This window comes from Talpa europaea (genome assembly GCF_964194135.1).
Source record: "Talpa europaea genome assembly, chromosome: 11".
NCBI classification, from domain to species: domain Eukaryota; kingdom Metazoa; phylum Chordata; class Mammalia; order Eulipotyphla; family Talpidae; genus Talpa; species Talpa europaea.
This window is the reverse complement of record NC_140078.1, coordinates 17,719,860-17,744,470: the sequence shown is the minus strand read 5'-3', so window position 1 is coordinate 17,744,470 and position 24,611 is coordinate 17,719,860. Positions and strand designations below refer to the sequence as shown.

At 53.8% G+C, this 24,611-nt stretch overlaps 2 protein-coding genes across 7 annotated transcripts; both read left to right on the top strand.

Annotated features, from left to right (window-relative positions):
- Window positions 1-271: 271 nt before the first annotated feature.
- Window positions 272-5,222, top strand: TRIB3 (tribbles pseudokinase 3). Its single transcript, XM_084248236.1, has 3 exons — window positions 272-604; window positions 3,177-3,469; window positions 4,671-5,222. The coding sequence occupies exons 1-3, from the start codon at window positions 314-316 to the stop codon at window positions 5,158-5,160; spliced, it is 1,074 nt and encodes a 357-aa protein (XP_084104362.1). The 5' UTR covers window positions 272-313; the 3' UTR covers window positions 5,161-5,222.
- Window positions 5,223-9,463: 4,241 nt separating this feature from the next.
- RBCK1 (RANBP2-type and C3HC4-type zinc finger containing 1) lies at window positions 9,464-23,957 on the top strand (the record flags this gene model as incomplete). Of its 6 annotated transcripts, none has more annotated exons than XM_084247537.1 (12): window positions 9,464-9,611; window positions 10,953-11,097; window positions 13,555-13,648; window positions 13,734-13,932; window positions 15,616-15,737; window positions 15,807-15,980; window positions 17,078-17,202; window positions 18,199-18,310; window positions 21,670-21,849; window positions 22,441-22,539; window positions 22,888-23,031; window positions 23,860-23,957. In XM_084247537.1, the coding sequence occupies exons 1-12, from the start codon at window positions 9,590-9,592 to the stop codon at window positions 23,938-23,940; spliced, it is 1,497 nt and encodes a 498-aa protein (XP_084103663.1). In that variant the 5' UTR covers window positions 9,464-9,589. The 6 variants fall into 6 exon arrangements, with proteins under 6 accessions (XP_084103663.1, XP_084103662.1, XP_084103664.1 ...); XM_084247536.1 differs by having other exon boundaries at window positions 17,042-17,202; XM_084247538.1 differs by lacking the exon at window positions 10,953-11,097 and having other exon boundaries at window positions 17,042-17,202.
- Between the last annotated feature and the right edge of the window lie 654 nt (window positions 23,958-24,611).

Genomic DNA, 24,611 nt, shown 5'->3' with positions numbered 1-24,611 from the left:
TCTGTGGTGCGACTGTACAATGATGTTTAAACCAATCTCCTATTGTTGGACATCTGGGAGTGTGTCCTGCCTTTTACCATCAGACACAAGGTTCTGATGAATAGCTCTTTACATATTTATTATTTTCCTGACCATTGTAATTGGAGGATAAATTCCTAGAAGCGAGACACCCAGTCAAGGGTATGTGCATTAGTTGTTTGAACACACACTACCAAGCCACTCTCTGTAGACTGTGCAGTGTACCCTCCTATACCCTCCCACCATCAGAGGCACCAAACAGCTTTACTTAGTGCCTTTCTCCCCTTCTTTCTAGATGCGAGTCACCCCTCTGGCTGCCCCTGCAGATTCTCGCTCCAGGAAAAAGAGGCTGGAGTTGGATGATGACCTCGACTCTGAGTATACCAGACGGAAACAAGCTCGAAGTGGGCTCCAGCCCAGGCTGCCCGCCTGCCTCCTGCCCCTGAGCCTGCCCCCTGCTCCAGCCCCAGCCCCTGGAGTGACCACTGCCTCCCGGCTTGGGCCCTATGTCCTCCTGGAGCCCGAGGAGGGCGGCCGGGCCTACCGGTCCCTGCACTGCCCCACAGGCACCGAGTATACTTGTAAGGTATGTTGCACAGTGGTGACATGCCACTCTTCTCGGGACCCTGGAGAGGGCCTGGACTCAAGGGAGTTGCCAGGAGCTAGGGAGTACTTACATTAATTTATTCCTGTGTTTATTGAGGAAGCAGCCAGTGAGCTCCCAACTCTCTGTCAACCCCAGGACTAGACTGAGGCCAGGAAGGGGAAACAGATGGCCCCAGGCCTGCAGTAATTCACAGCTTAGGTGGCACATAGGTCCTTAAGAGCACAGAGAAGCTTCTAGTGTATTGGGGGTGGGGGGCCGGGAGGATAGGGTATTGGAAAAGGCTGAGTAGGAGTCAGTCAGCAAGGAAGAGGGAGAGAAGGGAGTTCACAGAGGAGAGAAGCTGCGCAGAGGTCTAGGGGAGGGGGCGTGGCTCTGCAGAGAATGAAGGGGGCTTCCCTGACCACTGGTTATGGACGCATCAGGAAGTTTCTGCTGGGCTGTGGGGAGCCATTAAAGATATTAGTGCAAGGAAAGGGTGAGACGTGGTTGACAGCAGAACTCCTGGAGGTAACTGGGCCTGACCTGTGGCCCAAGACTGAGCGGCTGCTCAGGGGTAGATGTGGACATAGGATCCAGCTGCCACTTTTTCTGGGCTCTGGACTGCCTAATATGGGTCACCAGTGCTCTACTACCGGTGTTTTATGGAACCTCTGAACTATGGGGCCTCTTCCTGTGGTATCACAGGTTCTCCTCTGTTCCCCCTGGGGAGGAGATCCATGCAGAGAGGAGTGAGCAAAGCAGGCTGGGACCAGCAGCGCCATGTTTATCCATGGACAGGCCTGTGCAATTATTCAGAAACATTTTGGGAGCCTACTCCGACATGCTATCTCACGCCAGCTTGAACTATGGGGCTGACCTATTAGCACTTCCACATCGCCTAGGGTCCTCTGGTCACTGTGGAAAGATCAACAGTCTATCTTTGTAGATTAGCATCTTATTTGTTAATACAGCAAACCTTCCATGAGCACCCATGTGTGCCAGGCACCATGCTGTGGTTCAGAAACAAAGTTCTGCTCTCATTCTAATCGCCATTCACGTGGGGGACAGGGACAGTAAGCAAGAGAATAAGTGAAATATATGTCAGGATCATAAGTGCTGTGGCACAAAAGCTCGAACTGGGAGGGGGGGTGGGAGAGTAAGAGGTGCAGGTGATTTTAGCTGGGGAGCAGGGAGACCTCTCTGAAGAGCTGACAACTGAGCAGAGACTCGCATGAGTGGGGCGAGCCAGGCAGCAGGAAAGGCAAGTGCAAGTGCACAGAAGCAGGAATGTGCTTGCCTGAAATTTATCAGTAGGGTATGTTTTTGGATTATTTCATTCACGCCACCCATGGAGATGCAAAGTACAAAAGCACGCCAGGAGTTCTCTCTCTCTCCCCCTCACAAATCAAAGCGAGTATGCCAGCTCTGCTGCTGACTAGCTGTATGCATTGCAAGTCACTTTCCTTCTCTGAACATCACTTACACGGGACACACCATTCAGGGTAATGGTGAGGTTTGCATCTCATGTCCCTAAAGCCCCGAGCTGTTTTCTGGACAACCTTGCCACATGCCCCCTCTCCTCTCCCACCCCACCGCAGCCATTATGATTCTTGGCTGGGTTTCTAGGCAAGTTTTTTTTTTTCTGGCATCAGGGTCTTTGTACTGCCTGTGCCCCCACCTGGAAATCTTTTTTTTTTTTTAAAGATTTATTTATTTATTTATACAAGCACTGGGTACAGTCAGAAGCGCGGGAGGGTGAGAGAATTCACCAGAGCCAGAGCGGGGAGCAGAGCAGGCAGAAGGAACGAAGTACACTGCTGAGGGGAGCAGCGGGTGGCAGGAGAGGTCTGTGTGCCATGCGGGACCCTCCTCCGGTGGCCGGGATGCAGCCGGGGATCGAACTGGCGCTGCAGAGGCTGTGGGCAGCTTCACAACCCAGTGCTCAACCGCTGCGCCACTGGGGAGGCCCCCACCTGGAAATCTTATTCTATGTCTCTGAATCATTTTGGTCGCTCCTCCTTAGAGTCCCTTCTGGACCACTTTCTTAAACAGGCGCTCCATTCCGAAACATTTTCTACTCCAGCATTTTTTAGTTCACTTGCAGCACTTTTCAGATTTGGTAGATATTTTGTTTCTTGGCCTCTTTACTATATCCTGTTTGAACCAGGAGCACTGGACAGGGGCCATGCCAGTCGAGTTAGATTCCCGGTGCTGGCACAGGCGGGCACAATGCCCGCCTATGGAGTGAGTGGCCCAGAATAGCAACTGTGACGATGCAACCAAGTTACTTCTACACTATCTGCTTTCTGGGTTACTTGTTATTTTTCAAGTATCTGAAGCTTAATGCCTTGTAAGATGCAATTAAAAGCAGCGATGATGAGGTGCATTGGTTGGAATCTCTGGTTCTGCCACTTGCTGGCAGGGCAGCTCTGTCCTGTTGAGTGACTTGCTACTGCAGCCTCTGGCCCACATCTGGCACACAGCTTGTCTGAAGGGTTGGCTGTGAATGTCTCAGAGGCCAGCCCAGCTGTGCCCCTTCCCCATCTGTGCTGACACTGTGCTCTGCCCACAGTTGTACCCCCTCTCTGAAGCCATGGCAGTCCTGGAGCCCTACTCTCAGCTGCCCCACCACGGGTACGTGGCCCGGCCCACTGACATCCTGGCAGGCACCCAGCACCTCTACACCTTTTTCCCGAGGCCGCACGGGGACATGCACAGCCTGGTGCGCCAGCGCCGCCGCCTGCCCGAGCCCGAGGCCGCCGCGCTCTTCCGCCAGATGGCTGCCACCCTGGCGCACTGCCACCAGCACGGCCTCGTCCTGCGAGACCTCAAGCTGCGTCGCTTTGTCTTCACCAACTGTGAGAGGTGAGTGTGGTCACAGAGACACTCAGAGGTCGGTCACAGTGGGGAAACTGAGGCTCAGGATGGCCAAGTGGAAAAGCCTGGGCTGGCCCCACTGCCTAGTCCCCAGGACAAAGTGGAGCCCTTCCTGTTGGAAGCCCCTGGGGAGTGGAGCAGGCCTGTGCAACAATCCCGACAGTGGGCAGAGCAAGAGCACACCTGCACTCCCAAGCTGCCCTAGAGCCTTACACATAAGAGGCAGTGGCCATTGTCCCCATGTGGGAGGTGAGCAATAGGCCCAGAGAGGTCAGTTGACACCCAAGATCCCACCACTAAATAAATGCAGAGCTGGGATTTGTGTGGGGATGTGACTCCAGAGCCCAGGTCCTTGTCCACTCCGAGCCTTAGGAGTGGGGGGCTGGCTGGGCTCCTGCTGACTCTGGGTAACTCAGGGTCTGGACCTCAGATTCTTCATTGGTAAGGGAGAGCTTGTCAGGATATTTTCATAACTTCAGGGCTACATGCAACAGCCTGAACTGACCCTGAGTTTTCCTACATACGAAGTGTTTCTGTGAAACTGAGAATCAGTGATTTTTGGAGAAGGGGGAACAGAAAGGGGTGCGACCTTCTATCCCCTTCCCAGGTGCCTGTGGGTAAGCAGGGTGTGTCGGGAACATGCCAAGCTGCCAGGTCCATATGGATATTCCTGGGTGCATCGATTTCATTTCCAGATTTGGCGGGGTTTGTGTGTGTGAGGAAGGTAACCCTATTACAGTTTTTAAACTTTTTTGAAATACTTTCAGACTTTCAAAAAAATTACCCAGTTAGTCCAAAGAGTTCCCATATCTCCCTAAGTGTTGACAGTACGGCTCTTAGAGGCAGGTATCTGCTCAGGCTTGGCAGAGTCCTCACTTCCTATCTCTCTCATTATCTGCCTGAGGCCCCCTCAACCGCCTTCCCTGAGGGCCTGTTGGGAAATGTGTTCCTCTCAGAGTCTTAGTTCAAATGTAATTGCTCTGTGACCTTCAACAATGACTTGGCCTCTCTGAGCCTGCACTTCCTCATTTGTAAAAGGGATCAGTTGTTCAGCCTCACAGAACTGGCTTATGTCTGCCAAATACCAGCTCAGGGACTCAGGGAATGGGTCTATTAAGGGTAACAGTTTGAGCTGATGGCACGGGGGTCCCCATAGGAGCTAACCCCTGTGTCTCTCTTCTGGCTGCAGAACAAAGCTGGTGCTGGAGAACCTGGAGGATGCATGTGTACTGACCGGGCCGGATGACTCCCTCTGGGACAAGCACGCATGCCCAGCCTACGTGGGGCCCGAGATCCTCAGCTCACGGGCCTCCTACTCCGGCAAGGCTGCGGATGTCTGGAGCCTGGGCGTGGCACTCTTCACCATGCTGGCTGGCCACTACCCCTTTCAGGACTCAGAGCCTGCCCTGCTTTTTGGCAAGATCCGCCGAGGGGCATTTGCCTTGCCTGAGGGCCTCTCGGCCCCTGCCCGCTGCCTGGTCCGCTGCCTCCTTCGACGGGAACCAGCTGAGCGGCTCACTGCCACGGGCATCCTGCTGCACCCCTGGCTTCGGGAGAACCCGATCCCTTCAGTCTCATCCCGATCCCTTCTCTGGGAGGCTGATCAGGTGGTTCCTGATGGGCCAGGGCTGGAGGAGGCTGAAGAAGCGGAAGAAAGCGAAGTGGGTCTATATGGCTAGGGCCACTTGATTAGACCCTCAGCTGCCAACAGTAGGTTGAATTTGAGGTGTCTCTGAACTTTCTCTTGCCTCTTTGAACAGAGCCAAACCTTAAGTGCCTTCTAGGTGGGGGGGCGGCGGAGATGTGTGCAGTGTGGGTTATATGCACACATGTGGGTTATATGCACACATGTGGGTTATATGCACACGTGTGTTGCTCCAGTCACCCGTGTACATGGGCGATGCATTCAACATTTGGGAGCTTGTGTGCCAAGCCCTGCTCCAGGTGCTGGAACAGCAGTGAAGAAGACACAGAATTCCTATCCCAGAGCTGACAAGGGCAGTGTCTCTTCTGAGCACCCTTCGTGCTAGTCAGCATCTACTTGTGCTACTGCCTGGGCCCCTCTGACACAGCACAGTTCCTTTCACAAACACCCCAGCTGCCTTCGTGTCTTGCACCCTTTCAGAGAATGGGAGCATCCTTGTGCCAAAGGCTCCAGGCTTCTCCCCTGCAATTTAGGACTCCAGAGCCCAGGCCATGTTGGGGATCGTGCTCTGCATCTCTGTCCTCTTGGCCAAGGGAGTGCAAACTCTGGAGCTGGTCCTCATCTAACTCCAGCAGTGGTTTGAAATGCTCAGTGGTCTCTATCCTGAGCACAGAATTGGGGCACAGGATTAGGCAGGGTCTGACCCCTGGCCTCCTGGAACGTCCTAAGCCCTGTTCTGGGGACTTTTGGGGTCCAGGACCCCATATTGTGTTTTGATGCCATGAACTTATGTTTTTACTTTATACCTAATAAAGGAATTATACAAGACTGATATTTCTTTAATACTTTCCTCCCCATCTTCTACTAGTTTTCCCTGCCTCCAAAGCCAGCCCCTTGCTAAAGGGCCAAAAGCCTGGTGAGTCAATCTCAGCTGAGTGGTTTGTTTGTGAGAACAGAAGACACAGCAGGTCTTCCAACATGCCCTCAAGCATCAGAAGCCCTCAGTCAAAGTGATTTAAAAATGTATTTCATGCAAAACAAGAAGTCAACCAGTGGGGTGGGCTTCAGTGCTGGTTGATTAGCTCTCAGAGCTATTAGCAAGGACCCCAGCTCCCAGCTCATTCTGTCTGGTTGCTGTTTCCCCTGGTCACCGCTAGCACAATAGCTACAGCAGTCCTGGGTGTCACATTAAAGAGATCTGTGGCTAGAGGAAGAAGGAAGGCGGCATTGTAGTAGGAGTCAGGATGCCTGGTGTTTAATCCTGGCTCTACCACTCACTAGCTGCTTGACCCTCAGCAAGTTTCTTAACCAGTCTGCGCCTCAGATTTCTCATCTGTAAAATGAGAGATAATAGTACCTAACTCATGAGAATTGGATGGGTTATTTTATGTTAAGCACTTAGAATACACAGTGCCTGACATAAGAAGACCTCAGAAAGAGTTAGTTGTTGGTGTTTTCCTGGAGATGGGGAAAGCTTTCCCGGAAGCACTCCAGACATTTCCACATATCCCATTGTCCTCCACTGGGTCACATGCTCTTTCCTGGCCAACTGGCAAGGGAATGCAATTACACCAATTAATCATGCTAATCCTGGATCTCTAGGTGGGAATAACCTCCTTGAGGCTCTTGCTACTTGTGGGAGGGGGAGTGGCGCCCGAGCAAAATAAAATTCTAAGAGGGAGGAGATAATTGGAGAAAGCTGAGTAGGAAACAGGTGCCTTGGTCCGTGAAAGGTCCATGCAGCAGGCCGGAATGCAAAAGCCTACCCGGAGCCCACCTGGGGGGCAGGAATGTAGATACCTGCCTGGAGGATTCAGGCAGTGAGCCTCCCCCCTCCCCCTACGAGTCTCTTCTCAGACAAAGAACCTCTACCTGCCCCAACACGCCCTACAAACTTTTCCCGTTGTAGGAGCCCAACTACCCACCTGACCTCTCCTCACCCTATAAAACCCTGCTTCCCCCTAACAACGTGCGCGACTCCATTGACCCCCGCCTTGGGTCTGTGAGGTCCGCCCGGGGCGCAATAAACTTTCCCTCCCTTTGAGAAATTTAGCCTGGCTCTCCTTTTCTTTACCGCGCCGAACCTTTCAGTCCGCAGCCTGCTAACTGCAGACAAGGCAGGTCTAGGTCACGGAGCCACCAGTCAGCATCTGATGACCGCAACAGTCAGGCTGGCCCAGGTGAAGATGCGCCCAGCTGAAACAGAATCACGAGCTAAATAAAATTTTGTTTTAAGTGTTGGGGTGTTTTGTTATACAACAAAAGCCTTTAGATCACTGAAGTCTTAGACAAATTGTAACTACAACCTCATGAGAGACCTTGAGCCAAAACCACCTAAGAAGATCCTCCTGAATTCTTAGCCCATAGACTCAATGAGAGGTCAACATGTTTAATGCTGTCTTAAGCCACCAAATTTTAGGGTAATGTGTTTTGTATCAGTAACCAACAACTGATTCAGATCCAGGTAACTGCCCTCTGAAGGCGGGACCATCACGATCACTGTTGTACAGAAAAGGAAACTGAGGCCCTGAGAGGGGAACTCTCATGTCCAGGGTCACACAGCTGCTGAGCCTTGGGATTGAACTAAGGTTTGAATGACTACAATTATCCACTGGATGACGGAAGTTCAAATGAATGTCAAGGCTAAGACTGTTATAGAGCAACCCCGATATTAAACGGGTTCCTGGCTGTGGGTCCTCACCCGCGCGCTTTAAAGGGACTTATGAATACTCTACTACAGACACGCAAAAGGGTTAATAAAAGGTTTATTTACAAGAGAAAAATAAGGAAAATGTACAACTCAGGGAGAAAATAGGGAAATAAAGTCTTTAATGCGTCCTACTCGATCCGACGACCTGGAAACCCAAAGTCACCCTCAGAGCTGGCCGGACCGCTGTGAGCTGGCGGAGAGCCAAAATGGAGAGAGCGCCCCAAAGCCCACGTGTCTGCCTTTTGTATCCACCTGGCTGCTTAACCCCACCCTCAGGTCCCAGCCACCTTCCCTTTGGTGGTGATGGGATTTGGAGTTCCCAGTGTCTTTGGCTTTGACCTGGGGTGGGGGTGGAGTCCACAAAGCCTATATGGAATTTGCTTTGGGACATCCTTTTCCCCCTAACAAGACCAGAAAACCTGGGAGAATGTATCTGTCCTCAGTACAAATCTGTGCAGGAAGGCCTCCCCGGCGGCGCAGTGGGTTAAGCGCTGCCCTGTGAAGCTGTCCGCAGCCTGTGCAGCACGAGTTCAATCCCCGGCCGGCCAGAGAGAAACCCACATGACGCAGCAGACCTCTCCTGTCTCCTCCGCTGCTCCCCTCAGCAGTGTACTTCGGTCCGTCTGCCTGTTCTGCTGTCTCCGGTGAATCCTCTCACCCCCCCGCATCTCTGGCCTGTACCCCAGCTCTTGTATGCATGGATAGATAAATCTTAAAAAAAAAAAAAAAATTCCACTGCTTGGCCTTCGGCAGGTCCTAAACAGCCCGCTCAAGTCTTCCGCACAGCGAGCTGAAGACTGCTCAACCCCCGGCTGCGGACCGCGCCGCTGCGCAGGGCGGCCGAGCGCCCCGCCCCGCCCCGCCCCGCCCGCGGCCCGGTCCCCGCCCTCAGCCCCGCCCCGTCTCCGACGCAGCCCAATCCGAACTCCCGCCCCGCCCCGTCCGCGGCCCAGTCCCCGCCCACAGACCCGCCCCATCTCCGACGCAGCCCAATCCGCGCTCCCGCCCCGCCCCGCCCGCAGCCCCGGCCCAGTCCCCGCCCACAACCCGCCCCGTCTCCGACGCAGCCCAATCCACGCTCCCGCCCCAGCCCCGCCCCAGCGCGTCCAGTCCCCGCCCCGCGCCCGGCCCGGCCCCGCCCCGCCCCTCCAGCTGCGCGGCCCGGCGCGTGAGTGAGGCCGGGGTGCCCCGGGTCAGCCAGGGGAGCCGGGGTGGGGGCGGCGCCCGGGGCCGCCGCGACCCTGAGCAGGGCGGGGTCGCTGAAAACTACCTGGGCCTCTGCCCCGCGAAGGCGAGCGGGGCTGGGGGCCTGGCCCGGGCGACTCCCCCCGCCCCACTTCCGGGGCCGCCACTTTCGCTTTCTCTTCCGCCCGGACCGCTCACCTACCCGCTCGGTACCTTCCGGTTGGGCGGAAATTCTAGGCGTCCGGGGCGCCCCCAGCTGGGAAAAGTCGGGGCCCTCGCTGTGTACGTCCAGCGGCGGCCCTTCCCCTCGTATCCTCGGTCGCCTCTAGCGGCTTGTTCAGTGACCTCTGCCCTTTGACCTCCCACTCGGCGTCGCGCCCGCGCCCATCCCGGCCTCATCCCCTGCCCCCAGGTGGTGCGATGCTGCGCGACTGCCCCCTGGGACACCGAGGCACCGCGAGGGCGAGGGCCGCGCCGTAGGTCGGTGGCCGCCTCTCCCAGGGCGCCGGGAGGCGGCACTTCTCCGAGCTGCAGCCCCTGCCCGGGGGGATGGGCGCAACCAGGCCGGATGGACGAGAAGACCAAGAAAGGTGGGCATGGCCTGCGGGTGACTGGGGAGCTGCGTGCGGGAGGCGGGCCCTGGAGAACCTGCCTTGCCTTCCCAGAAGGGCCTGGGAGAGGGGCCTTCAACTCTGCCCACCTGCCACCCACCTGCCCTTCAGTTTCTTTCCTTAGGGACTGGTTGCTCCGGAGGTTTTTTTTTTTAAGATTTATTTATTTATGCATGCAAGAACCGGGGTACAGGCCAGATGTGCGGGAGGGTGAGAGGATTCACCAGAGACGGAGTGGGGAACAGAACAGGCAGACTGACGAAATACACTGCTGAGGGGAGCGGTGGGCGAGACAGGAGAGGTCTGCCTCACCATGTGGGTTGTTCCCTGGACAACTGGGGATCAAGCACATGCTGCCGAGGCTGTGGATTGCTTCATAGTGCGGTGCTCTAACCCCTTGTGCCACCAGGGAGGCCCTCCAGAGGTATTTTGTCATTTATTTATTTGACTTCCTTAAGGCCTCCTTGGACCAGCTCTGGGCTGAGATGGGGTGAGAGGCCCCTAGGCTGACCGAGGAGATAGACCTCAATTCCCTCCCCTCCTGCCCACTTCACCCAGCTTTGTAGAGCATAAGTGAGGCCATGTCACCATGCTGCCAGGACCTCCCCTCTGCCCCTGTGTTCTTAGAACCAAGCCCTGAGTCCTTGGGTCAATCAGGGCCCTGCTGGCTTCTCTGACCACACAGTCGTCCCTTCTTCACCCCCTTACTCACTCTGCTGGAGCCCTGTTGGCTGCTTTCTGTTTTAATCCAGCCATTTCTTGCCCATGTGTTTTGTTCTTACTTTTTTTCTCTATCTGGAATGTTTTTCTCCAATTGGGTCTTGACCTGTCCAGCTTCTCCATCATGTCTCATCTTCAGTGTCACATCCTCTTATAGACCTTCCCTGATCTCCTTACTCTGTTCCCTTGCCAGCTTGGCTCACATCTGAATTATTTTTCTCTCTTGTTAAATTTGTTGTCTCCTCACTTGGCTGCTTCCAGGTTCAATGAGGAGAGGAACCCTGTTTATCTTAATCACTGCTAAATCCCAGTTTCTAGGACAGTGTCAGGTACACAGTAGGAGCTCAGTAATGTTTATCAGATAAATGAATAGAAGTATGAAGGAAAAGTAGAACCAGAGGAGGTATGAGTAGAGGGATCATGTCATAGACGGCCTCCCGGAGAAAGGGGCTTTTTAAGCTGGGTGCTGAAGGGTATGTAGGAGTTCACATAGAAGGTAGAAAGGAAGCAGCATGTACAAAAGACCACTTCATCCTACAACTCCTGACTCCAACTCCTGAAAAATAAATCCTGTGCTAACCTGCTTCCATTGGCTTTCAGCCGAGGAGATGGCCCTGAGACTCACCCGAGCAGTGGCAGGCGGGGATGAACAGGCGGCTGTGGAATGTGCCATCTGGCTGGCAGAGCAACGGGTGCCTCTGAGTGTGAAGCTGAAGCCCGAGGTCTACCCCTCACAGGACATCAGGTGAGGAATGCATGGCTGGCCAAGAACTTAGGACTTCCAACCCCGCTGTGGGCCAGCATATTCTTGCCTATAGATTAATTGTTCTCAGTGGCAGGTTCTGATATCAGGAGACCTAGCTCTGTCACTAATCAACTGAAATCAGGGGCTGGACTCTTCCCCTCTCAGAGTTTCAGTTTTTTCCATTTTACAGTGGGATATAACAGGGCCTCCCTGGTGGCACAAGGGGTTTAGCACAGCACTGTGAAGCGATCTGCAGCTTCTGCAACACGAGCTGCCTGGCTGGCCAGGGAGCAACTCACATGGTGCAGCAGACCTCTCCTGTCTTGCCCACTGCTCCCCTCAGCAGTGTATTTCAGTTGATCTGCCTGTTCTGTTCCCCACTCTGTCTGGTGAATCCTGTCACCCCCCGCACCTCTGGCCTGTACCTGAGTACTTCTGTGCATAAGTAAATAAATCTTTAAAAAAATAAAATTTATTTAAAAAAATAAAATAAAATGGGATATGACAGTAGCTTTTTGATAAGATTGTCTATTTTTGTGATTATTATCTGCTTTAATGAATTTTCTGATTAAATTATTCCTACTTATCATGATGGCATTGGATACTAGGGCTCTGGCTATGTTTTTTGTTATTGGTATTAGGGTAGTGTTTTCAGATGTTTGTTTTCTAACTATAAATAACATTGCAGTGCTTTGCCTCTAGATAGCTTCTAAAAATGCAAACCCACTAAAACTGCATTCATTGTATTTTAATTGTGGAAATACCACTCACTGTGCAAGAAGCAATGCAGTTGAAACTATTCATTTTTATGTTTCAAAATCCCTATGGCTTGGAGAAGAATGTGTTGAAGGTTATGATCTAGTCCTTCTTTTAATTCTTTTTGTTGTTTTCTTCCATTCTGCATAGACCCAACTATTCTTGTTTGTTGTATTTCAAAAACTTTTCTAATGAATGCTATTTTAGTTAAAAAAGAAAAGGGAATGGTAAACTTTTGGAGTCTTTACATGTCTAAAAATGTCAACATTTGCCTTTTCCTTTCATTGATTGTTGGCTAGGTGTTGAAAATCATTCTCCTGGGGAATTTTGAGGGTAGTTTTTGGAGTATTTTAAAACATCTCAGATATCATTTTATTCATAAATATTTTGATAGCTGTCTTTGAAAAATAACTTCAATACAATGATCTCACTTAAAAAATATCGGTAAGTCCTTAACTCCCCCCAATACTCTTTATATGTAAACATCCTGATTATCTCATTCCTGCTTTTCATAGTTGGTTTGTTCCAATCAGGAGCCAAACAAGACCTACATGTAGCATTCTTTTTTTTTTGCTATTGATTCATCATTTTATTTTTTTTAATATTTTATATAATTCTTACATCATTATTCATTTTTGCACAATGTATGCATTTTCATTTTGGTTATATTCCCCATACAGTTGCACCCCCCCCTTACTTTGACCCTAATCCTTCTTCTTCCCCCCATACCCCTGTAGCATTCTTTAATCTTGTCTAAGTCTCTTTTATTCTCCCTTTCGATTTTTATACCATTGATATTTTTTTTAAGAAACCCGGTCTTTAACCTTCAGGATTTTCCTCATTCTCTATTTATAAATTGCCTCATCAGTGCATAGTTTAAAATCTCCAATTTTTTTGATGAACTTGCACTTGTAGCAAAAGTTTAGGCTAGTCAGTAGTCACTTTCTACATTTCTGGGGGCTCTTCCCCATGTTCTGCCTTCTCTGGGTCTCGCTTACTGCCCGTGTCTCCCTGGACCCCTTGAGGATACTCAGATGTTACTGGGGTTATTGTTGTGCCCCTGATTTATCTCTGTAATCCTTTGGGATCAGTTCTCCTTTTTTCACCACAGCCCTTCTTTTTCATGCCTTTGGTTTTCCAGAAGTGTATGCAGATGCTGGAGAGAGTTGTCATTTCAACCGCTTTCTCTGGAGTCTGACTGTTTGGGTTTAAATTCTGTCTCTGACAGTTCTTAATTGCCTGCTTGGAGATGCTATAACCTCTCTGTGACAATAGTACCCTCCTGGGTCGGTTGAGAAGATTAAATTAGTTAGCACAGGTTAAGTGCTTGGGATAGTCTTGGCATATAGTAAATGGCATCCTGGTGGTCTGGCTAAGGGACAAAGGAGAGAGATGGAAGAAGCTGTAGAAGGGGGAATCATGGAGCCATCATGAGCCTTTGTGTGCCACCAGGAGTTTGGATTTGGTTCCAAGAGCAGTGTGGGGCCATCGGAGAGGCTGAAACAGTGCATTTTGATAAAGGAGGATGCACAGGAATGTGGGGATCCAGGAGAGGCCCCTAGTCCAAACAGGGGGTCATGTATGCACAAGCACAGGGGTGTGTGTGTGTGTGCGCTATATGCGCAGGTGTGCAAACATGTACATGCATATGCCTAGTGGCTTAGGTTGGACTGTGGCCAGAACCTTTCCCCTTTTCTGCAGGCTGTGGGTGAGTGTGGAGGATGCGCAGATGCACACCGTCACCATCTGGCTCACCGTGCGCCCTGATATGACGGTGGCTTCTCTCAAGGACATGGTGAGTGAAGTGCTCCCCATTTGGCCCCTGCCTCTATACTGCAGTCCACCCTTCCCACTCTCCCTCTCTCCATGCCCCTTGCCAGGTATTCCTGGACTATGGCTTCCCACCAACCCTGCAGCAGTGGGTGATTGGGCAGCGCTTGGCCAGGGACCAGGAGACCCTGCACTCGCACGGGGTACGGCGGAATGGGGACAGTGCCTACCTGTATCTGCTGTCTGCCCGCAACACCTCACTCAACCCTCAGGAGCTGCAGCGGGAGCGGCAGTTGCGGATGCTGGAAGGTGAGGTGCAGGCCCTGGGCACAAAGGGGCTTTGGGACCCTGAACTCAGCTGAAGTCTAGATGAGAGGGAGCAGGGCACAGGGGCTTTCAGTGAGGCCCACCCCCCTCCCCCACACCACCCCCCTTCCCCCGCACCTCCCCAGAACCTTATACAGAGTGGGGAAGAGAGGACAAAGGACACCTGGAGGCTATTTCAGAGTTTAAGAACAGCTGGCCCGGGGCAGAGGAACTGAGTTCAGCCCTGGCTCTGGCATTAATCAGCTGTGTGACTTTTTTTTTTTTTTTTTTAAAGATTTATTTATTTATTTATACAAGCACTGGGTACAGTCAGAAGCGCAGGAGAGTGAAAGAATTCACCAGAGCCAGAGTGGGGAATAGAGCAGGCAGACTGATGAAGTACACTGCTGAGGGGAGCAGCGGGTGGCAGGAGAGGTCTGCGCACCATGTGGGACCCTCGCCCGGTGGGACCCTCGCCCGGCGCTGCAGAGGCTGCGGGCAGCTTCGCAACCCAGCGCTCAACCGCTGCGCCACCGGGGAGGCCCAGCTGGGTCACTTTGGATAAGTCCCTTCCTATCCCTGTTCCTCAGTTTTCCAAATCTGAAAATGGGGTATGATGATGCTAATAGATAGTGTTTATGTTAAACTTTGTTCTTATTTTGAGATGTTTCCTACCTATAGACAGGTTGCAAAATTGCAGAATTCCCATGTCCGCTTCCTATGGAAGGCCCAAAGTATTAACATTTTTTACCAAAAGCTTTGCTTTTTTAACTCTTTCTGTGTAAAATTATTTATAAAAATTACTCATCTACCTGTACTTAACATATAACTTTCTAGACATGTAAGTAATTTTTCTCTGAACTGTTTTAAGAGTAGGTTGCAGACACTGTCCTGTAAATACTTGTATTTCCTTTAAAAAACAGGGGATCATTTTTTTATATTAGCTCACATAACTACTATAGACAACACGAGACAGTTCTGTTGTCTAACCTGCAGGTCTTACCCCCATTTCACCAGCTGCCTCACTGTCTGTTACAGCAGAGACCTGGTAGGCAGCCACCGTGCATGTACTTGCTGTCTCCAGAGTTCAGTTAGAAGTCTGTTCTGTGGAGACCAGGAGTTTGTTTACTGCTCTGAACTCAGAGCCTAGAACAGTGCCTGACACATGGCAGAGGATTCATAAACAGGAGTTTAGTGAAAGGCTCATTTACAGGACACTTCTGGGTGCAAGCTGTGACTCCTGGGCTGTGCTCCCTCTTTCAATCTTTGGTTTCCTCTCAGCCTTCCCTTGACTTTCTGGTACTTGAAGAGTCCGGGCCAGTTTTTTTTTTTTTTTTAATGTGATGGCTCCTTGTCAGTGAGTTCAGATTCAGTATTATGGTGGGAGCACCTCAGAAGTGTGTCCCTCTGGATCATCCCTTTAGGCTATAGGAGTACATTTTCAGCAGGGATTTTTAGCCTGGAGTACGCAGGAACAGACTTGGCTGGAGTAGACACTGACCCTGTGGGAGTCAGGATGCTCAGCCAGGCTGGGTCACCTGGCAGGACCCAGCTGAAGATAGCTCCAGGGAGGGAGAGGCCAAAAAGGAGGTTAGTGCAGGGGTTCCTAACTGGCTTAGGCTGTGGCTCAGGCTGTGGAGGGGGTTGGCATCATGGATCCATCACCCCCTTCACCCTCCTCTGCAGATCTGGGCTTCAAGGACCTCACGCTGCAGTCACGGGGTCCCCTGGAGACTGGTCCACCGAAGCCTGGGGTCCCCCAGGAGCCAGGGCGGGGGCAGCCAGATGCTGTGCCTGAGCCCCCACCGGTAAGCCACCTCAGCATGCCCCTGACACTTCCTGCCCTGCATCTCTGCTCACCACCCCTCTGCCCCCAGGTGGGCTGGCAGTGCCCCGGGTGCACCTTCATCAACAAGCCCACGCGGCCAGGCTGCGAGATGTGCTGCCGGGCACGGCCTGAGGCCTACCAAGTCCCGGCCTCCTACCAGCCTGATGAGGAGGAGCGAGCACGTCTGGCCAGCGAGGAGGAGGCGCTGCGCCAGTACCAGCAGGTGGGCACCAAAGTCCCTGACCAGCAGCTGCACCCTGGAGGGGGCAGCTAGGCCAGGAAGGGAAGCCCCTTCTACTGCCTCTCCTCCCCCACTGCTGCTTTGCCCCCTGTGACCACAACACTGGCGGTGACTCTACTTGACTGACCACTCTTCTCCAGGAGACCCTGTTCCCTGGCCTTCCCCAGACCCCTTTCCCCAAGGGGGCTGTGACTCTGCCCCTGACCTTGACACCAGTCTCTCTAGCAGTGACCTTAACTCCAACTGGCCACGCCCTCATCTGCCTGTGACCTACCTCCTGAGCCACCTGGCCATGACCTCACCCTGGACTCCACTACTTCTGACCCCACCTCCCTCTCTGGCTGCAGGCCATCCCCGACTTCCTGTGACCCAGGACACCCTTCACTCCCACCCCTCACTGCAATCTGGGAGGTTGACCCCGCCCTCTGTCTTGCCCCTCCTTTAGCCACACCCCCTATCCTGACACCTGCACTAATTACAGATCCCTCATCCTGAGTGTTGCCCTAATTTGATTGGAGGCCCCAACCACACCTGCATTCCCCTGGGAATCAGGGCTGCCCTTCCCACCCTCCCCCAGCCAGGACCTTACTACTGTTCTCAAATGCTGCCCGGCTGCACCTGCCCCCGGCTCTGCTAGTTGTATCCTCACCCACCTCCCCACACCTGACACTGTGACCTTGATCCTGCTCCGCCTTCACCCCCTGATGCCAGCCCTACCCTGCTGATGTGGGCCTTCCCCACTCAGGCCCTGGCCCCATCTTTTTCTCTCACCATCGCGCTCTGGCCTCACTTGGCCCTTGGCTGCGGCCCTAAGCCCAGCCTGACTGCCTGGCTGCTTCCTGCCCAGTCTTCCCAACTTCCCCAAGTCTTCTGCTCCTGCCCACTGCCTAGCTGGCCCCTCCTCACCCCGGAATCACACCTGGGATCCTGACTCTCCTGGCTTGGCACATCCTGTCTGATGGGTCCGGTGGTCCTGTTCCCTTTCTGGTCCCGCCTGCCCCTGAGACCCTCACCACCCCGTGGCCCCGTCCCCGTCTGCCCAGCGGAAGCAGCAGCAGCAGGAGGGGAACTACCTGCGGCACGTCCAGCTGGACCAGAGGAGCCTGGTGCTGAATGCTGAGCCCGCCGAGTGCCCCGTGTGCTACTCGGTGCTGGGGCCTGGTGAGGCGGTGGTGCTGCGTGAGTGTCTGCACATCTTCTGCAGGTGCGGCCCCCACCCCACCCCCGCCGCGCAGCCTTAGCACAGCGGCCCATTCCCAGGGCCGAGAGTGGGTGGGGCCTGTGCTCTTACATCTCTTTGGACCCCTACAAAAACCTGTGAGGTAGGCTCCTTCTCCCTGTATTTCTTCTTTTGTGAGGTACAGAGAGGCCTAGCAACTGCTCAAGGCCACACGGCTCAGGCATATACCTGAGCCACCACCTCCCAGACTGGAGCAAGGGTATGAGGCCTACCAAGACAGGCCCTGGCAGCCTGCCAACCCCACCCTCTACCTCGGTGGAGGGCAGTGTGCCTTCCTTTGAGGCTCCCTCCTGACCTATGTCTCTGTGCTGTTGAGACTGAGCCCTCCATGAGCCTAGCAGCATTTGCTGAGCTGCCCTGGGTGCCAGGGGCTGTGCGAGGCCTGGGGACCCAGGAGTAAACAGAAAGCTCAGTGTCCCCAAGAGGTTCCATTCCTGCATGGAGGCCAATGTTAATGACATAATCCTGACCTCCGCCTGTCGAATGCCAGGTGCCAGTGGGTTATGATCAGAACAATGGGCCCTGCTCCCAGGGCCAGGGTGCTCTGAGGGAAGCAGCACTCAAGCAGAGATCTGGTGTGAGTGTGTGCCTGGTCGAGCCGATATGAGCAGGGGCTCAGGGAGCAGAGGGGTAGACAGAGGTTTGGGGGAGGAGTGAGTTTCCGGGGCATCTGCAGCCAGGGTTTTGGGTTTGTTCTGGGCAAGGCAGATGGAGGCCACTGGGGAGGGCTGTGCTGAGAGCAGACTAGGGGCCAGATGGATTGCCCGGAGCCTAGGAGGAGGCTGTGGCAGCCCTCCAGCCAAAGTTGATGGGAACCTGGACACTAGCGGTGAACATGATGGATGGACAGGAAGGTAGGGAGATATTAAGGAGACGCCTCTGGAGTCAGACTTTGCCAGGTGAGGGGTAGAGTCCCAGGGATGGGGTTCAGATGAACTAACCTCCACCCTCCACCCGCAGGGAGTGTCTGCAGGGCACCATCCGCAACAGCCAGGAGGCAGAGATCACCTGCCCTTTCATTGATACCAACTACTCATGCTCGAGCAAGCTGCAGGAGAGAGAGATCCGAGCGGTAAGGCCTGGGAGGGGGGCACCGGCCCCCTGGGCTGTTAGGTGGGAACGTTTCAGACGTCCATCTCAGGTGGCGAGGCTTTTACCCCTGTGTAGGGTGCGGGGGCCCAGGCTGTGAGCAGGACAGGAGTTAGGGGCACCCCTGTGGTAGAAAAGCAGCAAAATGGTTAAGAGCCCTGTGCCCAGATGGCCGGGGTGACCTCAGGTATGGTGCTCAGCCTCTGGTCCTCAGCTTTCTCATCCGGGTTAGTTAGGGTCAGTTAGAGTTCATTTCTATTTCCAGGGTTTCAAAGATGATAGCAGCAGAGAAGTATGGAGAATTTCGAGTGATGTTGGACACAAGGCAGGCCCTGGCAGCAGTCTGCTGTGTGACAAACCACTCCTGACTTAGTGGCTTAAAACAACCGCTGCTTATTTATAGCTCGTGAATATGCTAATTAGTCACTTGAGTGGGCTGAGCTGGCAGATATCTCCGGTCCAGGCTGGCTGATCTCACCTGGGCTTAGCTGGTGGACCAGCTGCCTTGAACTGATTTATGATGATCTTGTGTGCGGTGGCTGGAATGGCTGGGGCCTCTTTCTTCTCTGGCCTCTCCTCGGCCAGCAAGCTGACCATTTCCTGTTCACATGGTAGTGACCGCACACTTCCAGGATCTAGTGCCAGCACGCACAGGGCAGCTTCACTATTGATTCAGGCAGATGGGTAAAGGAGAGTCCCAGAGCCCTCTGTGGGTTTTTTAGGTTTTAATGGTCTCTCAGGGAACCAGGTACACAAGGCAGCCAGGTAGGGAGGCTGGCATGCAAGGAGGCAGGCATGGGCTGGGCAGGGGGTGCTGGGAGCCAGGCTGACAACTGAGCCTCCCAGTTCCCTTCGAATCTTTATGCTCTTTCTCTGGTCTCTGGAATTTTCTCGCTCATCATAATGTGATCTCATCTCATCTGTCGTCACGCTGCTGTCCTCATACTGCTGCTGCTGCTTCTGTCCCGCCTCTAGGCCCAGGCATGCACACTGATGCATGCCCACACCCATGCTCCAGTGTCCACAATCAGCCATGCGTGCCCCGCGCCCACGCCCCCAGACACCTTCTGCATGAACATGATCAAGGCCACATGTGATGGCCACAGAGGCTAGTGGCATAAAAAGCCTGATTGATTCATTTACCTTACACAGGAGCAGCCAGCGGGGAGCCGGGTGGAAGAGAGCTTTGCCAGTCTCTGCGCAGGTCTCGCTCGCGTCTCGCTCACGGCTGTCCCATTGGCCAAAGCTAATCACATGCTCCAGAATCCATCCGGGAGACCCCTCCTCTGTGCCTGTGGAGTCAGGGAGACATGACTACGTTAGGGCCTTGGCGTTTGTCAGTGGCGGCCGCGTCTGCTTACTCGCTGGTGTCACTGTGCCAAGCGCCCTCCCTGACTGAGCGTGGTCTTGAGCAAGTCCTCTCCCTCCTCTGGGTCTTCATTTCCCCATCTGTAAAGTGGATTGTTGGACTTGGTTCTTGGGTTTTTAAACCATAGGGGAATGGCCTTTCCAGAATTGGAATTCTTAGGCCAAAACATGGAGGCAGGGCTGAAAGCGGCTGAGATCCTAATGGGGGACTCCTGCAGGCACATACACAGGACCCCGTTTCTTCCCAGCACTCCTCTCCCTCTCACGGCCCTCCTCCTGAGAAACCCGCTATTTCTGCAGCTCTCCACCTGCGGGTGATGTGCAGGTGTTTCTTTTCACAAACCTTTCCCTTTGCCCAGCAGCAGCAGCAGCAGCAGCTCTCCTGCCCACTGTGACTACACAGCTGCCTCTTTTTCTTTTTCCTAATAAACCTGTCCTTTCAAAACATTAAAAAAAGTGAAAAAAGAAACCTTCTATTTCAAGTATTTCCTGGGGCCTCAAAGGGGGGAAGAAGGGAAGCTGGAAGAGGTAGGGCCTGGGAGACGCCATCTGTGGCCCCAGGGCAGCCCCAAGCTCAGCTGTCTCTGTGGGGTATCCGAGAAGCCTGGCTCTGGATGGGGGCTGAGGCCTGTGTGCCCTGGCCGGGGGAGGCCCTAAGACATAGGTCTTCCCATGCTCTGCGGCACCCGCAGTCCTTGCCCCCACTTTCCCCCTGGAGTCCACCCTGCCTGGGGTCACTGTCAGGGGACCAGAGTTCACTCCAAGGGGCTGCGGGGCCAGGCTGCCCTGGGAGTTGACCCACGCTTCAGAGTGGTCAAGAGTGGCAGAGAAAGGGGCAGGGATCAGCAGAGTAACGCGGTGGATGTTGCTTTTACAAAAAACCTGCCTGAGCCACAGAGAGCCAGAGCAGAAGTCAAAGAAAAGTCACCAGTACCCCACCATCTTCCACGGCGTTTTCTCCTGCTTCCCTTGGTATCCCGGGGCAGATAGGATTTTTTCCTTTTTAAATCTAGTTTATTAAGGTGCACGCTACACACAGTTCCACACACCCACTGTGAGTGTGCAGTGAAGAATCGCAGAATCGAGGCATGATTTCTACTTCATTGTGACCAGCATCAGTACGACCGCTTTTGCTGTTACACAGCAGACTCTTTCTAAAGATTATTTTTAAAGCTCAACGGCTTCTATCCTGTTAATCCCTCTTCTCTCAGTAATTCTAGTTTCCCAGTGTCTTAGGGCTGCTTCAAGGAACACTTGGCCTGGTGTCTCTTCTTTCTTACATACTATTTTCTTAGGAAAAGCTCATAGAAAGGGAATGACCTTAGAATGTCAGAAAGCTTGAGTTGGTTAAACCTGTATTGACACTGTTTCTCCGAGTAAGATGTGCCAGGCACTGGCATAACTACATATCTTTGTCCATTTTTTAAAATTGTGGTAAAATACACTTAACAAAATTCACCATTTAGCTATATTGGAATGGAAAGTCCTGTGGCCTTAGTAGCATTCACACTGTTGTGCAGTCATGGCCACCATTCACGTCCAGGGCTTCCCCCTTTTATTTTTTTAAATATTCCTTTAGTGTAAGATTTTTATTTATTTAGTGTAGAACTGGAGTGTAGGGCAGAGGTGGGGGGAGGCGGGGGAGGTGAGAGGATCCACCAGAGACAGAGCGGGGAACAGAACAGGCAGATGACAGAAATACACTGCTGAGGGGAGCAGCGGGCGAGACAGGAGAGGTCTGCTGCGCCATGTGGATCAGCAACCTGCCTGGGGGTTGAACTCAGGCCATAGAGGTGGAAGTGCAGGGGCTTAACCCCTAGGCCCCCAGGGAGGCCCAGTTCCCTCCTTTTAAATGGAATTTGTAAACACTGAGTGTGGTTGAAGAAAATAGGATGGGGCTTGGTTGGACTTGGCGGGTTGGAGGCAGGGGGGCCATACTGAATCCAGGGCATCTAAGCGGTGGTCTGTCGGCAGCTCCTCCCCCCTGAGGATTACCAGCGTTTCCTGGACCTGGGCATCTCCATTGCTGAAAACCGCAGTGCCTTCAGCTACCACTGCAAGACCCCAGACTGCAAGGGATGGTGCTTCTTCGAGGATGATGTCAATGAGTTCACCTGCCCCGTGTGTTCCCACATTAACTGCCTGCTCTGCAAGGTGGGGCCTGCTGCCCTGGCACCCAGCTCGCTGCTGTTCAGGGCTTGCTCTACTGGGAATGAGGCTGTGGTCCTGACCTAACTGCCCTGATTCACCTGCACCTGCACCCTGCCCTGACCCTAGACTGAGCCCTCACCCCAGACAAAGCCACAGCCCACCTCTGAACCCAATTCCAGTCACAGAGCAGCCCAACCCTCACCCCAAACTGAGCGTCCACCCGTCCTGGACTGAGTCCTGGCCTTTACCTCAGGCTGACCTCCCTGCCCCCATCACCTCAGAGACTGGCTCTCAGTGAGCAGTCAGGCCTGAACCTGGTCGCAGCCCAGGCACGCTCCATCTCCACACATTAGGCTTAGCCATAGGGTGGCCTACAGCCTGGGAGAGGTCTAGGGGTTTCTGTACCCATCATTAAATAAGCATGTGTTGTTACTACTTAGTGTGACCTGACTTCACCTGCCTGGCCTAGGAGTCCTCTCCTGGAAAGTGGGCGTCTGGTTTACACAGCGAGCTCCTCAGCCTCAGTATCCAGAGGCGTTCAGTGCTCGCTTGAATGGATGCCTGCTCAACTCTTGCATCTTCTCACCCCTGCAGGCCATTCACGAAAAGATGAACTGTAAGGAGTACCAGGACGACCTGGCCCTGCGGGCTCAGAATGATGTGGCTGCTCAGCAGACGACAGCGATGCTGAAGGTGAGGCTGGTTTGGGGCTTTGGGCTTCAGCTTCTGGCTTTGGGGGCTTCTCAGAAGGGAGAATCTTTGGAGATTCTCACCCCTGTTCTGCTACTGCCATCTAGACATGAGACTCAGGACAAGCGGTCAGGTGGGGGGCAGCGGGGACAGCATCTCAGTGGAGGGAGGAAACTAGAACCGAAGGCGAGGAGGCTGGATGGAGCCTGGCCGGGTGGAGAAGCATAGGGGTGACTCCGCTCTTCCCAAGGGGTGGACAGTGTCCTTCTTCAGTGCACAAGGGGCCGGGGGAGGGGCTAACGAGGCGGCTGCCCCATCCTGGCCCGGAGGTCAGCATCTGCTCTGCTCCAGACCATGCTGCAGCAGGGCGAGGCCATGTACTGCCCGCAGTGCCAGATCGTGGTGCAGAAGAAGGACGGCTGCGACTGGATCCGCTGCACCGTCTGCCACACCGAGATCTGCTGGGTCACGAAGGGCCCCCGCTGGGGCCCAGGGGTGAGTCTCCAGGAGCAGAGGACTGGGGAGGGGCATGGGGAGGGCACTTGTGGGCCTTGCCCAAGAGCGGGGACTGGAAAAGTACAGCCCATGGGACAAATGTAACCCACCACCTATATTTGTACTAGAGTTACGGAAGCACTGCCAGCCTCGTTCACTGACACGCTTGCTGTGCTTGCTTTTGCACCACAAAGGCAGAGACTGGGCCGCAAAGCCTACAAGTGTCTGGCTCTCTGCAGAGAGAGGCTGCAGACCTGGGATCCGCCGGCACATACATTGCTGCGTGATGAGGCTGTGCCCCGCTTTCTTCATCTGCAGAGAGAGTATGGAGGTGATAGCAGGGCCTGTCTCAGGCTGGTTGTCAGAATCAAGTGGAACAAAAATGCTAGCAGAGTGCTTAGCCGGGGCCTGTCCCTGGCGAGTGCTCTGCACGCGGTAGCTGACGTTATCCAGATCTGTTCTTGGACCTGGGGCTGCTGCTTGTTCTATGAGGGTGGATGCCAAGACAGGAAGAGGCAAAAACCCAAAAAGACAGGAAGCGACAGAGGGAGCTGCCCTTTCCTGTGCTTCTGGTGTGCTGACCGGCCCAGGACATGCAGGTGGTCTCCCTGCTCCGGGTCTAGGTGTGGGAGACTGAGACCGTGTAATTGGGGGTGCTTTGGGAGCCCAGAAAGACCTTCATGACTGCCTGTGTCAGGTTTCTGAGGCTGGAAGGCCGTTCTTAGCAGGGGGACCCATCCGAACCAAGGCCCGGATAGGAGCAGGCGCTGCGTTGGGGCACTGTCTGCACTGCCCTGACTTTCTCTCCCTTCCGTCCCCTCCCTTTAGGGCCCAGGAGACACCAGTGGGGGCTGCCGCTGCCGCGTGAATGGGATTCCTTGCCACCCCAGCTGTCAGAACTGCCACTGAGATGAGGATATTCTGGTCCAGTTGAAACAGCCCCACCTCCACAAGCTGCTGTGGGACGGGGCTGGTGCTTTGGCTGATTTCTGGCCTGTGAGAGGCCTTTGTGGTTGGCTAAGATGGGCCCAGTGGGGCCAAGCCCCTGGCTGCATGGACAGCCTTGTTTGTGAAGGATGTGCCCTGAATGGGCTGTTGCTTCAGTGCCTTGGTCCTTCCCTTGGGACTCGCCAGCCAGACCTCTCGTCTCCTCTGCGCCTCCCACCTCTGCCTGATTCAGCCTGAAATTCAGCCTGGCCAGAGGTCTTGCTGGATGGTATCTGAAAGCCCTGTGTGAGTCCACGCTCCCACCACCCCTGCTTGCTGAGCGCTGATTTCTCACAGCCTACCACATACCCCGTCAGCTTTCTGGGGGTGACCCTTCCCGTCCTTTGCTCTTGGAGGCCTGGCCTCTTAGAATTGCTGCTAATTCTGTTCTGAGCCAGGAGGGAGACCTGGCAGTTTTTAAAGCACAGCCCATTAGGTCCAGCTTCTGTGTCTCCCTCTTTGCTGCCATAGTAAGGTAATTAAATGGTTTTCCAGGAAGGGCTGAGTGTCGTCTGTGAGAGGGAATGAGAGGGTCATAGGGTGGGACTACACACAGGCCGGATCCCAGACTCTGGGGATAGCAGCAGAATGTG